The sequence below is a fragment of the Eupeodes corollae genome, chromosome 1, assembly GCF_945859685.1.
Source record: "Eupeodes corollae chromosome 1, idEupCoro1.1, whole genome shotgun sequence".
Taxonomy (NCBI): domain Eukaryota; kingdom Metazoa; phylum Arthropoda; class Insecta; order Diptera; family Syrphidae; genus Eupeodes; species Eupeodes corollae.
The window spans coordinates 211,783,155-211,798,891 of NC_079147.1; the positions used below are offsets into that span (position 1 = coordinate 211,783,155).

At 34.3% G+C, this 15,737-nt stretch overlaps 1 protein-coding gene across 1 annotated transcript in view; it reads right to left on the bottom strand.

The window, feature by feature from the left end:
• Positions 1-15,737, bottom strand: part of LOC129942726 (uncharacterized) — a 78,963-nt gene that overhangs the window by 11,619 nt on the left and 51,607 nt on the right. Inside the window, exons 7-8 of the mRNA XM_056051770.1 lie at positions 6,582-6,715; positions 2,301-2,445 (exon numbers count right to left, since the gene is read on the bottom strand). Of these exons, the coding sequence (XP_055907745.1) occupies positions 2,301-2,445; positions 6,582-6,715 (279 nt within the window). The remainder of the gene's footprint in view (positions 1-2,300; positions 2,446-6,581; positions 6,716-15,737) is intronic.

Below are 15,737 nucleotides of genomic sequence, written 5' to 3' on the forward strand. Positions count from 1 at the left end.
CAAAAAAAATGTCCAAAGGGGGGTGATATTTGTCAATATTAGTAATTCCTGATCTAGATTCTAGAACAAGAGTACTAATAGCGTCAGAAGAAAAGACTAAATCGAGAATTCGATTTTTTGAGTTTTTAATACAGCTTGTTTGCTGTAGTAAGTCAGTAAGAAGGACTTTATCGAGAAGAGATAGTTCCATTTGTGAAGAAGAAGGAGAGGCTTCAAGGTAGGATTCGTCTTCGGATGGAATCCAGTCAATGTGTGGTAAATTAAAATCACCTAAAAGTAAGATATTTGTGTCAGAGCTGGACAAATTTATAAGAAAGTCTAATGCCAAGGAGAGATCGTTATAAACAGACTCCAAACTTTTTGGAGGAATGTAAAGGTTTAAAATGAAAAAAGTTTTATTGATTTAATTTTCTTGATTTTAGTATAAGTTCTTGTTAGTTTGTATTGAGATTGTTCTTATACCGAAAGGCATCAGTTTAAAGGTAATGGATTAACCTACAGCACCCGTACGTGGTCAGTAAGTTATTTTTAACTTCACATAGCAAGTTATTGTAAACGGTCCGATTTTTCGAATTGAAAATTTTGACATTTCCCTAGGCGTTTCAAGGTCCCTAGAGTCAAAAAAAAAGATTTTTAGAGAGATGTCTGTGCGTACGCTCGTACGTTCGGCAAGTTTTGTTCATCGTCCATAGCGCAAGAACTAGTAGCGATGAATACATTTTGTTATACAGACAATAATGCTTAAAGAAATGACTTCCAAAAAAATTGCAATTGAACATTTTGGTTAACCCTAAATATCTCACAACCAATAACGCTAAAGACTTGACTTAAATTTTATATTATATATTGTACCTTGATACCAAACAAATACATTTTGGAAAAAAATCATCTAACTTTTTTTTTATAAATCAAAAAAACTGAACAAAATTTTTTCCAACTCGAAAATTTTACGAACAAAAAATGATTTATTTTCAAAATAATTTTGTGCAACGAAAAATAACACTTTTAACTTCTGGTAAAATTTTGAGAAAAATCCAATGGACAGTTTTTTTACAAAAAATTAAAAACATAAAAAAATTATATAAGTTGCTAAAAAGTGATTTTTTACCCATGTATCATTTCAAAAATTAAAAATACAAATTTGGACGTATTTCGTATCTCTGATACGTTTTTGAAATTAGGCAATTTTTTTATAAAAATCCAACAGCCCGTTTTATTAAAAAAAAAATAATGTGGAAATTAATGTTCGGTTCTCCATATCTCGTGAACAATAGAAGATATTGACTTCAAATTAATTTCATTCATCCAATTTGTATTAGTTTAAATAAGAAATAGAAATTACAAAAAAAATGCTACTAAAATATGTCAAATTGGTTTGCGACTAAAAGACAAGTTATTTCATTAAATACAAAATATTGTTGGTAGTTTTTTTAATTTTTAAGAATTATTCAATTGACAACTTTTTTTTAACAAAACACGAAAACCTACAAACTTGCAAATCGACAGACGGGATGGGAAGTTATCAGTGTGGGTTGCATTCCAGCCTCTTTTTTGAATTGGCATTCAAATAATGCAGTAACTACATATTTTTGAGCCAATTCTCCAAAACATAATTGATTCATGTGTTGTTAAAAGTGGTCTTTTGACGCTTGCTTAATTGTATTTTATTATTTCTATTGAAAACAAAATTAAGTTAATTTAAAATCCAATTTATACAACAAAACAAGCATTAGGCTAGACAGAAAAAAATGTTTTCATAAATGCCTCCTTCAATTCTAGGAAAATTTTCAAATTCCAATTCTTATTTCTACAGAATTGTATTGGATATCAGTCATTCTCAAAATACCAGTGGTGTATGTATGTTTCTACCTTCCACCCCAAACACCAGCCCAAATTTAGCACAAAAATGACTTTATTACATTTTGTGTAACACAAATAAAAACAAAACAAAAAGCTAAAGTTAATTAATCTCTGAGCCTGTAATAAAAAAAATACTCGGACCTTAGGTCATTTGAATTTCAAACCTTAACAACAAAAAAAACACCCATCCATAGCAACCCCCTGAACGCGCACTCACTCATTGACAGAGAGCTTAAAATTACATTTTTCCACTTTGCTTTGTGGTTTTTTCTCATCTTCTCGGCCAAATTTTAATTAGAAAAAGGATATTATATTAAAACAAAACAAAATACAAGACGAAAACAAAAATGAGAATAACTTGCACAAAAAAGGACACAAATAAAATAAGTTGCTATTTTGTTCTTATTCTTATTTTTGTTCCTTCTTATAAATTTACTTACACAATTAACCACTGGCGGCAGCAAGGATGCTGATATAGCAACACCAATTAACGGTCCAGTTGATCCTTGTAATAAGGCAACAGCAACACCTGTACCCGATGTAAGCGCCCACGGTAGGGCCATCCACAGTGAACGTACATTGCCTCTGTATTCAAATAGAAAAAAAAATGAGAAGGAAAACATTAAGCACCCCAAAATCGCGTCGTCCTCGTCGCGTTGGTTTTGTTGACGTTGTCGTTGCCGTCGTCGGTCGTTGTAGTCGTCATTAGAAGATTAATTTTTCCCCTTTTTTCCATCGTTATTATTATTTGTTATTGTTGTTTGTTCTAGGATAATGAAATACAAACTCATGAAAATACGATATGCCTAATGCCTATTGCCTTGGATCTTTTGCAAAATTAAACTGTCACCCAATACACAACGAACTCATTCATACTCGTATCCTTTGCTTAGCCTCAAACTTTTAGCCAGCCAGCATAGGTTCTGGTAAACCACATTAAAGAAGATTCTGTCAATAAGGAATAAGTAAAAGTTTTGTTTGTTTTACTTGAAACTGGGAAGGGAATACAAAGTTATTGGCCTGGTATTAGGTTAGGTTTGAAGTGTCAATACAACAAAATAAGGGTTAAAGACGTGAAAGAAACACATTAGTTATAGGAATAGGAATTCAAGCGATTTTTGATAATTTGGTTTGGCGTTCATATGGTCCTTTAACCTAACCTTTAAGTTGAAAACTAATTTCCCCCAAAAAAGTTTACAAACTCAGGGCCACGGTGTATGTAGGTGTTTCTTTCAAGTTCCTTTTTTTAAAGACACCTTTTTCTTTCCTATTTCATTTAAATTGAATTAATTTTAGGAAGTACAATTCAAAACCACGTTTGAGGGCATTTATAGCGACGAACTACATAGTATGACTTCAGCTTTTCTTATTCCCGATATCAAACTGAGGGTGACTTAGGATAAGGCGTAATACACAATACACCTTTCAAAAGGTCTGTTGAAATACTCTCGAATTAAGAGGCAAATTAGCAAGTGGGAGAGGAGTGAGAGTAAGATTGACCAAATATTTACATTACAGCAGATCTTGGAAAAAACCAAGAACTTCATATCCATACCCACAATTTCTTTATCGATATTAGAGCCACGAATCACAGCATCTATAGATATGAGCTATACAGAGCAATGTCTAGTTTTGGCATCCCTGTCAAACTTATTCGTTTGCGCAGAATGACGATGGAGAATGCACGCTGTTCTATTAAGGTCGGAAAAGATCTCACTACTGCATTTGATGTCAAAAAAGGATTTAGACAAGGCACTATAAGAATTGTGCAAAACTCAACCGTCAACACTAGAGGAACAATCTTCCCAAAGTCCATCCAATTACTCGAACACTCCGATGATATTGACATACACAATTGGAAGATGAAAGTGTGCTGTCAGTGGTGTGTTCTATAGCATTGCGACGGAAACCGAGATGATGGTTTTAAAGGTCCATGGGAGCAAGACCTAATATATGCTGTCATCAAAAAATGAAAGTAAACGATAACGTCTTGAACAAAAAGTCACCATGGACAGCTATAAATTTGAGGCAATTTACGCTATAAACTTTAAAGACGACATAAGCGCTGAAATTAAACGAAGAAAAACTCTTGCAAATCGCTGCTTCTTTGGACTTTGGCAATTGAGTAGTAAAGTCCTCTCTCGAGCATCTAAAATTACAATCTACTCTCATTCTCATCATCCCGGTTCTCATTTATGGCACTGAGGCCTAGACCATGTCAAAGAGAGATGAGAGCGTCTTAGGATGCTTCGAGAGAAAAATTCGTCGGGTTATTTTTGGTCCCTTTTGTATATATGGAGAGAGAACGAGAAGATGCAACGACGAACTGTACGGGCTGAACCTCGACACTGACCTGGTTAAAAGAATAAAAGTCCAGCGGCTTGGGTCATGTGGAGGCAAATGGACATCAACGCTCCAATCCGGAAGGTCTTCAAATCCAATCCCGAAAGGACAGGCGCATCAGAGGAAGACCACAACTTAGATGGCTAACGCAGGTGGAAGAAGGCACCAACCAACTTGATGTGAGAAACTGTAGACACATAGCTAGGGACCCCGCGCTGGCTGGATGCTCATATTGGTTAAGGGCCGGGTCCACCCGAATTCCAGCGCCACCTTAGGTAAGTAAGCAAATGATATGCGTTTTTCTAATTCGTTCAGAGCGGAGCCTGATTTTTAATAAATAAATAATAAATTGGACTTACAACTCTCAACTATTCCTGTGCGCGAGTACTGTTGTCAGGGATGGAGGGGACCTACAGTTTTAAGCTGAATCCAAACGGCTTATTTGAGTTAGCACAAGAATTAATCTTTGAGAATTTGTCAATTTTCGCAAGAAACAGTACCAGTCAAAAAAACTTTAGATAGCATAGTCAGGGATCGAACACAAGACATCTGGCATGACAGTCCAATGAACTAACCATCATGCCACGGAGCCTGAACTGGTCAAACAAAAAGTGTGTTTATTTTAAACTCCGGAACGTTCAGAGCTTAGAATTTTTGTTTTCTGTTTATTCTTAAACGTTTTTTTGAGTTTAATCACAACGCGCTTTATGGGCTTATAATAAATGACCGAGTAGATTGTTGAACACAAGCGTTTGACAGGTAGCATACAATGACAAGTTAATTCATAAATGTCAAATGTGACAGCTAAGGATGTTCAGAACATGCTCAAAACGTTCAGAACATGTTAAAATCGATGACACTTTAATATTTTTGATCGAGTCTTAAGTTCTCCTCGTGCGTCGGTGTGAATTGTGTTTTCCCATTTGCTGTCAATTTCGATGTCTTGCGAACTGGAATATAACAGGCGTGATGAGTGTAAACTCATATTGTTTGCGCCATGGCATTTGCTTTTCAAACAAGACTTTGATCAAGCGAAAAGCGATCCATTTCTTGTAGCTTAGGTATAATACTGATATTTTGTCAGTATACCAAAAAGTCGAACGGAATAGAGATTTAGATAGAACCGAATAGTATGACAGAATTTACCAGCATTTTTAAAATAGCAATTAAAAGCCATTTCTATACTCAATGCTTGTAAATAGGAGAAAAATATGGAACTTAGAGCTAATTTACCACCTCATGTAAACGTGTTTAGTTGAAGATTATTGTATTTCTGGTAAAGATCCTTCCAATTGCAATGAGGAACGGAAGACACAAAGTTAACGTATCTTTTTGACAGATATCTACATCTGTCAACCTATTACAACAAAGAGAACTATTTGAATCATTCAAAAATAATTAGTGTTCGCATTAAACGTGAGGCAAATATAAAATAATAGAGTAATTTCCACACCTACATAATGACTCAACTAATAAGTATTTCTTTTGTGTTTTTAAGGCAAAATATAGAAATTACCTTTCTGTCCCCAAAAATTGATCATTGCTTACATAAAAGGTCACCTTGAACCATCATCATCAAACCTATCTCAGAGGCTCCTTTATATAGCATGTTGAAATAATATTGAACTATCTACAGGATAATGAAAAAATATACACTGTGTTGACATGTCCTTGTCGTTTTCACTTCCAACACAATTTTCTCAAATCAGGTTTGTTAATGCCTCATCAAGAGCTAAAAAGGTCAAGCTGCAAGCATCGCACAGCAGTCGCTTGGTGTGATATAATCCATAAGGTGTCCGAAGGATATATGTATATATAGCGAAAAAACAGAATTAACCATTTTGTTAGAGAAGAGGAGATTAAAAAGAAAAAAAGAAAATTACCTTGAAGAAAATTAGAAAAGAGCTTCTGATGAATTTTGTCAGAGGAAACATAATAACCTTTAAGTTGACATCAAATTTGCATTAGTAAATTATGTTTAAGCTGAGACAAAGAAAAAAATCAGCATATTTAACAAAGACCCTATGGACATAATAAGAGAAAAGGGATATTGGAAGGACGAAAAAGGAACGAAACTTGCATGTTGACGTATAAGGTACAGGACCAAACCATGTCATACATCTAAAGCTTAGACGAGAAACACAACATATTTGTGGCAAATCAAAGCTCTTACTGACATTTCTAAATTTTTCGGGCACAAGAAATTTAATGTTTAATATCAATTCTCAATTCTTTAATTAGCAGCTTTAATTGTAGCTAAATTTTATTTTAAAAAAATCGCCTTCCCAAAGTTTGTTTCATGAAATGTCCTTCAGTATACACATGTGTATGATTTCCTGGAATTGTTTAAATAAATGAAACACACAAATAACTTATACCTGCCACGCATTTCTTCCGTCGGCCAATCGCCTGATCCCCAAGGCTGTTCGGTTGTACCAACAATCAGGCCGAAAATAAATCCAAATACACACGAAATGAACATTCCCAAACTCAGTGAAATGAATCCGACTTTCTGAAAAAAAAAAACAAATTTAAAAAGTTTCAAAAAATAAATATTTGTTTTAAAATTATTTGTTTGAATTATTTTGTTGTTACCCAAAAACAAAAACATTTATAATTTTTATGAAACTTAAAATCAATTGCAAAATGAAATAAAGTCTATCAGGCTAGAGGCTCGAGGCTAAACATCTTCCATTAGTTGATTGCACGAAAAATTAAATTAAAAAAAAAAAACAGATTTCTATTGCCAAATGTCAATTCACTTTATAGAGGTTCATTTCTGTTTTCTATTCAATTATTTAAAACAATAGAAAAGTAAATACTGTTTTTGTTGTTAAAAAAGGGAAACAAAATAAAAATAAAAAAAAAGGAATCAGAAAGACCGAATGAACCAACTCTTGGATTTTCAGGGCTGTAATGTGGCAAAGCACAGCACTAAGCAAACTTTGTTTCTAGAAGCTTATGTTTAGAAAATGAAAATTCCACGATCTAAAGGGATTGAAATCAAACACACTTTTCATATTACGGCGCTTCAATAACCACTTCAGTTGACATGTCAAAAAGTAAGCGTTAAAAAATAAAAATACATGATTTGGGTTTTGACCGAAAACCTACATCGAAAACTCAAGTTTTCCCATACATTTTTGGTAAACCACAAGTTTTCGTAAGCCACAAGTTTTATATAAAACCTCTCGAAAACTAGTAGCAATTCAAAGTTGAACTAAACAAACAAACCTTTCGAAACATCCAGCGCTCAAATTAATGCAAACAAAACGGTTGATGGCTGCTGTCAAAACAAATATTTCATTTTAAAATAAATTTGGTCGTGGTAAGTCCCTACAAAATAAGAATTTCAGCTTCTTTTTTATTTACAGAATATGGAAGAGAAAAAAAAATTTTGGGGAACTGCGTGGCAACGCCCCTTGATGGACAGCGATGCCAACATTAAGAAGATCTTCAGTCCTTTGGACAAGGCATTCGAGTCCTCAAAGGATGAAACCAAAAAGATAGCCATGGAGAAATTGCAGCCCATCATAACAGCTTCAGTGATCGCTGTGATGTGTGAGTGTGATTTTTGGTAAGAATCAGGAACTAGGAATTGACTTTTTCTGCTCCGCCCATAAGGACCTACACGAAATCGTTCAGAATCTTCTTAACCCCGCCTTTAAGTGGTTCAAATGCCCACAATGTATGGCGATTCTTAAGGCACATGTGGCCTACAGAAGCAATAGGCATAAGCTCAGTATTGTGGATTGATTTTGTTGTGAAAGAAAAAGAAAATGTTTTAAATAAAATTAATTTTTTTTGTAACAGTTTTGTTTGCTGTTGATTCTATGATATTTTTTCTAGACAGTTAGCTTCTCCGTAGTGAATTGTTCGGACCGGTTGAAGTGAACAAAGAGGATAGCTGCAGCCTAGCAAGCTTGTAGTTCTAGTTGGTTCATGTCGTGAGCCCATTCCACCCGTCCCAGAACGTCAATTGAACTGTTTTTCTAGACGAGCTTGTGTTTCGTTAAAAGCAATTTGAATTGGTTAGGATTAGTTTCATTTTCACAAAAAATTTGAGAAGAACAAAACTTTTTACTCACAAATTTTTTCAATAATACAAAATTGACAACTGATGTTAAATAAATTTAAATGTCAAATGAAAACGTAAAAATGTTCGGTGTAAACGAAGTTCGAGTTTTCGAAAAAAAATTCCCAAAAACCCAGTTTTGGGTTGGTGTGAAAAGGCTATAAAATTTGATCTAACATTTTAAGACCAACGGGTCTTTAGCAGTGTTTTAAAAGCCAAAGCTAATTGATAAGACACCGAGACCTAACGAACAGCAACAGCTAATATAATTGGGCCAAGTTTAACGGTTTTTATTCTTGCTTAAAACTGAAGATTCGTACAGTGAAAACATAAAGGGTGGTACTAAGAACTGAAAAAAGAGGCTGGGATTCGACCCACTCTGATAACTTCTCATCCTATCTGTCGATTTGTCTTGCTTGAAAGTTTGTAGGTTTTCGTGTTTTGTTAAAAAAGTTGTCAGTTAAATTGTTCTTAAAAATTTTAAATTACCAACAATATTTTTCATATCATAAAATATGTAGTGTGATTTCAAAATATAGTATTGTTCACGAGATTTTTTCGAAAACCAATTTTACCCAATTTTAGTAGCATTTCTTTTAAGTTTTTAGTTCTAATATAAACAAATACAAATTTGATGAATACAATTAATTTTAAGTCAATATCTTCTATTGTTCACCAAATATCGAGAACCGAACATCAAATTTTAATAAGATTTTATTTTTTTATGAAAAACCCGACCATTGGATTCTTATAAAAAAATTATCGAATATCGAAACAAATATTTTCTGTGAGATAAAATTCCATTCGATTTTTCTCAAAATTTAACCAGATGTTGAAAACGTTATTTTTTGTTGCACAAAATTATTTTGGAGATAAAATCATTTTTTGTTCGTAAAATTTTCGAGGAGACAAATATTTTTTTTATTATTTTTTTTATTTATAAAAAATCGTTAATTAGAATTTTTTGCGAAAAATATATTTGTTTGGTATTACGTAACAATAAAGTATATACAATTTAATTCAAGTCTCTAGCGCTATTGTTTCATGAGATATTTAGTTTTAACCAAAATGTTCACCTTTTATTTAAATTGCTATGGTAAAAAAACACTAATTCAATTTTCTTGAGAACCATTTCTGCATCTTTCTGCATTATAATCTGTATAACAAAATTTATTTGAAGTCGATATCTCTACAGGTTATTGAGCTGCGGGCGACAAAAAAAAACTTCGTGGACGTACGGACACACAAACGCACGTACACACGCACTCACAGACATCTCTCTAAAATTCTTTTATTTTATTTCTTCTATATCTCTAGGAACCTTGAAACGTCGAAAAATGTCAAATTTTCAATTCGACAAATCGGACCGATTTCAATAACTTCCTATGGGAAGTTAAACATAAAACATTTGAAGACAAGCGATTTTAAGGTTCACATCCGATTCGTGTGATTCTGGGGAAAAAATAAAACAAAAAATTCGTTTAAACGCAATTTCTTAAGAGTTATTTAAATTCAAGCCATATTAAACGAATTAAACTTAAAGAAAATCCTACTTAACGAAGAACGGAAAATTACTCTATTATAGTTTTTCAAAACTAAAATAGTGTGCAAAAAGAATGGGATTACGTGGTTTTTTGAGACGATACAATTATTAAATTTTGGTGGCCCTGATAAGTAAACCTTTTATTTTCACGATTTGAGAAAATAAAAAGGTATTATTAGCTTCAAAACAACTGTGATGGAGGTGTTGTTATATTGAAAGCTGACATTTATTATAGAAAAGTTAAAACTGAGATCGTTTATTCACAAATATTACTGTAGCTAGGTATAAGGGAATCGTGGAAAGAAATGTTCCTAATTGATCTAAAAATGTTTGACCCATAAACTTATCCTTGGACGGAGGTGCAAAATTTGCACTTACTTTATTGTAAGAAAAGGCTTTAGAATTCATACCGTAACGAAAAATAGCTATGTTCTAAAAACTAGTATTCCGTATCTATTTATCAGAACTATAACTTATTTTTTCTATGAAGAAATAAATATAGGTATCGATTCGAATACTAACCACTGGTATAATAACCAGGTTTAAGCTTGTTTCTTCGGAACAAATACTCGGTTATAAATCGATAGGAATCGGTCTTAGTACTTGTGAAAAGAGTCATGATTTCATTCGAGTACTAATGCTTTGTCTACACGGAATGGCCTGGAGAAGCGTACTAAAAAAGTGTCTGTGATATTCCTACATTGTCTTGCAACAACTCCTATAAGTATGAGATTATGTACTATAATGTATAGTACCACAATCTTTGCTTGTAACACAAGGGCGCATAGTTAGTTTGACGAGACAGCATTGCCTTCAGCCCCATACTGTACTGGAGATGTCGCATTGCTACTAGATTCTCCCGCCATAATTTATGGCGTTATAATTGATACCATGGATACAATGGATTAATGTCAATAGTGCATGCGTATAGCAACTGTATCGATATATTTCTACAATTACAATAATGTATAGACTTTTCTGCTGGGAGCGTTGTACATGCCGTCAGTCAGTAATCAGTTTCAGTATGGGCCTGACTCCCATACTGGCATTGGCGTATCGGCTATAACTACTGTCGACGTTACTATTCTCACTATGGCCAAATTCACTATTCTTGCAACTTTGTATCCAATGGAAATCTTCTAAGCCATACAGCATTGCGCGTTCACACCCATACTGACGTTGTAATATTCGCAATGTATTTTATTACGTGTAAATATGTTCTTAGCGTTGCGAGTAAGTACTCATTTTGCTGAGTCTTCTCTTAAAAGTTGGGTCAAAGTTTTAGTTTAACTGATTTAATTGACAACCAGCAATATAAAGAACAATTTGCCAATGAAGTTCGAAAGAAGGGAAATAGACTGAAATCATTAGATACGGTTTTAACCATCTTACAGAAATCTTAAGGGAAGCTTTCGAAGATATTTGCACTTTTAAACTGCCTCTTAAGGTAGGCAAAAAACCATCTTGGCGTACTAATGAGGTTGGCAACATAAGGAAATAAACAAGAAAACTTTTCAATGTTGCCAAACGCACTAGACGCCTAGTCTACTGAGACTCAAGTCAAGTTAAGTCAAAAAAGATTTAAGGCAGAGTCATAACGAGTCAAAAGAAGGGCTTCAAGAAATATTCTACGACAAAATAGAATGTACCAACAAGTCAGTGAGAGATGCGTTAAAGGGGTCACTAAGAATAGCCACTGATCGATGGGCAGAATCTTGACGGAACTCATAAATACCTACTTCCCGAGCTGTAATCATATTAATAACGAATCAGAGCTATCAACTTACTCTAAAAATATATATATATAAAAATAGCCCCAACAAGTCTGATAACAAAGGATAAGGTTAGGTTGGCCATAAGTTCCTTCGTACTGTGGCTTGACCATTAGCCTCATCAAAACTGATTTAGTGCTAATTAAAAGATGAAAATACCAGATTATACAATTCCTAGTGGAAGGAACCTCACTTAAATTATCAAATTAAGCTTAATGCCTAAGAGTATTCTTAGATAAAAAGCTGAACTGGGGCCCAAATACATTGGAGAGATTCCGTTCTACTCATCTAAAAATATCTTCAGCTGAAATTTTGGACCAAATCCTCAAACCATACTGCAGATGTCCACAGCAATTATCAGAGCAGTACTCATTTACATTGTAATGGGTTAAAGAAATCTAAATATCTAAAAACCCTTACAAGGGCACAAAGAATGGCATGCATATGCATAAGAGGAGCGATGGGGTGCTTTCCCATTACAGAAATGGAAGCAATACTCAATCTTCTACTGGCAGACGGCTTTGTCACAGCCTATAATTTTTATTTTATCTTATTTGATTTGTTGAATTTTTTGTGAATAAAATATCTAAAAATCTAAAAAAAAAAATCTACTCAATCTTCTACCCCTGGACTTTTATATAAAAGAAACTGTTGCAAACAGCAACGCCTTAAGGCTAAGTCAGACCCATTACTGGAAAACCAGCCACACCGATGACATGTGCAAATGATGCAAGACGAAGAAGAAAGGAAAGATACAGCTTACTTTTTAAGTCACTGCCCAGCACTTTGCCGCACTGGAAACAAACTCTTAGGCAGACAATTTTTCAATGATCTTGAAAAACAGGCACGCATTTCAGGAAACCGCCTATTGGGTTTCATAAAAGCCTCTAAATGAGTGGAACAAGAGCATCCATAGATATCATAGATTTTTTATATTTTACTTTCAAGGAAGTTTAATTCTTCGGGGTATAAGAATGAATATACAGTATTGCGGTAAAGTCATCAATCGCCTGTACATTTACCTAACCTAACCTAACTTAGCCTAACCGTATATGGGCTTTAACTCGGCGAAAGCTATCCCCTAAGCAGTAAATTGTTTTCGGCGTAAACTTTACATATCCCCACAGAAGCGAATCTTCTTTAACCAAAATTGAGCTTTATCTCTAAACAACATTACCGTTTTCATATTTCTGACAAGTAGTTCATGATAATCTCACTATAACTTGTAGAAATGTTAAGAATGTGCCAATAACAGAATACATAGCTAATCTTGTCGAAATTCAGGTTAAAGTCGTGAGATTAAAATTCTGTTTATATGATCCCCCAAAGAATGGACAGAGGCTTCCACACTTTTTTCAATCTTAATAAATATGAAAACACTTTTATTTACCTATGTATTTATATTTAAGGAATACTTAAAGAAAAAAAAATAATCTTCATGAGTCGAACCAAACTTCTTCATAAGGCAGACAAAATTACTGAAATTATTACATTTTAAGCTCAAACTAATGTGTTATTTATAGAAAACCCAGCCATCGTTAAAAATGGAGAAGTGCAGTAGCATTAGTAAGTCTCATTCAAAGTAAAACCATGTTGGGCGATGTGTGTATAATCTTGGAAAATCTTAAGCTATAAAGCTTTAGCTACAAACGGGTCGTATCACACCAACCACAATCATATTTTATTGCATATAAAATTGCTACAGATCTTAAAAACATTAAAACAAAATGCACGACTTCTGGTACCACACATATCTGTTCCCACGACCAGCAACGCTTTCATAGGTATGAAAAAAGAAACACTTAGAAAACCAACTACAGTTGAACACGCTTATTTGATCTTTTGATCTTCTTTTACTTCAACTATCTCCCTAAGGCAACCTGCAGAACACCATTCCGCAATAAAGCTCTCTTAACACAATTATATCTTTCTTTTCAAGTTTGTTTTATAAAAATTTTGTCAATTTTGCATAAAATTTGTGCCTATCAAATGTGCCTCATTGAAAAACAGGTTAAAATGAGATTCAGACTGATAATTTTTGGGATCTTCTGCCGATATTTCTTAAAGTTTTTAAATAAATTAGTAACAACATTTTATGGAAAATATAAAAGTTTCAAGTCAATACCTTTCTTTGTTCTCATGATTCTTGAGTCGAAAGCCATTTCTTATCAGTTTTTAGTTGTTTATGAAGGTCTTGAATGGATTTTTCTAAAAACAAGATATGAATGGGGGAAAAAAGTTTAATTTCAATGTCTGGTTTTGTTCCCAAGATATTTTAGTCAAAAACCGACGATTTTTACCAATTTTAAGTGGTATTTTTTGAAGGGTTTTTTATTTCTTATGTAAAACAACTAGGGCCTAAAGACTTACAACTCTCAACCATCGCTGTGTGCTACTACTTTTGTCAGGGATGAAGGAGACCTACAGTTTTAAGCCGAATCCGAACGGCTTATTTGAAAAAGTACTTTTCATGACAAGAATTACTCTTAGGAAATTTGTCAATTCTTCGCAAGAGGCAGTACCCGTGAAAAAAAAACTTTAGATGGCATAGGTAGGTAGGTAGAAATGGCGATCTCAAGCAACCTAGCCTGAATCCAACTAGCGCTGTAGTGCACCGTTTTGATACCAAAAACTCGTTTGACCTTTGATTGAAAGGGAAAGATTTATAGAGAAGCTTCATAGCGATTGTGTTAGAGCCATTATGTCGCATTGAGAAAAAAGATTAGGTCTCTAATCTTTGTCTCAGATAGCTTATCAAGTTCTTAAAAGAATGCTTTTCCAAATATTTCATTCTAGTGTTTGCCAAAGCAGGACATTTGCAAAGGAAATGGATTATGGTTTCACTTTCTCTTTGGTCACTACAGCTACGGCAAAAGTTGTTGTAAGAGATACCCAACTTCTCTGCATGAACTCCTATATGTCTTGCCTTGGCCTGCATAGAAGATCGTTTGTACGGGTTTTGTTATAGGTGGGCTATATCTTCCTAGATATAATGCAGTTGGGTAAATTGCTCCACCTTCGGTTTGATTCAATTTGGTAGATAGAAAAGATTTTACCCTTCATAGCACCAAGAGGAATGTTAACCATTTCCGCAAGTGAGCTATGAAGGGCCGATCCTTGCCTGGCTAGCTCGTCAGCCCGTTCATTTCCCACGATACCACTATGGCCCGGAACCCAGATCAGGGTGACACCGAGGTTAATATTCAGGCTCGCAAGCTCATCGCGACATTGCTGGACCAATTTAGTTGAGGATATGTTAGATGGCATAGAAAGGGATCGAGCTCAACTCCCCTGGCATCACAGTCCAACGCATTAACCATCATGCCACGGCTACCACACTTTTTGATGATATTATTACATACAAAAATGTATTTAAAATCTAAAATCTATCGAGGAATGTCTCAAATCTCTTTTTTACTACACCATCTAGAACAAACTTTTTCTATTCAAATGTCAGTTGCATTTATGTGAAGTCGACTGTACTTTCGAATTTTTGTGCATGGTTATGAATTTTACTCAACTTCCAACCTTTGCAAATGCTGCAAGGACCTTTTAAAATATTTTTATAGGTACATCACCTGCATAAAGCTAGGGTTCTCCTTCTTTAGACTCTCAGAAGGTGATGCACGGTGCAGTGGTTTCCCATTGCCGTTATAACCATAATACCATCATTTCTAACAGCTACATCCGTTAAGTAGCTGAAGACAGGACATTCTCATTTATCACTCTCGCTGTTTCTTCTATGCTAAGTGTCTTCTAAACTAAATTAGAAAATTAAAAAAAGCAAACAAAAACTAAAAACAAAAAAACAAAGCTTAATCCAACTATGAACACGATGACACCCTGATGCTTGAGATAGAGAACGTCAACATCAACATACTTAAAGGTAGTCGCATGGTGCAGTATTCTGTCGAGTCCTGTAAATGAAATTCTAAAGGATAAACGTTAAAGTAATGACTTCTTGAACTACCCTTTGACAACTAAACATATACACCCGGACCCGGACCCGGACCCGGACCCAGACCCGGACCCGGACCCGATCCTTAGGTACCTCCGACAGTTGTTGTTGTCTTATGGTATATTACCTCAATTAATTCCATGTTATGTACTCGTCCTATATATGCATATGAAAAGTGTGGGAAAA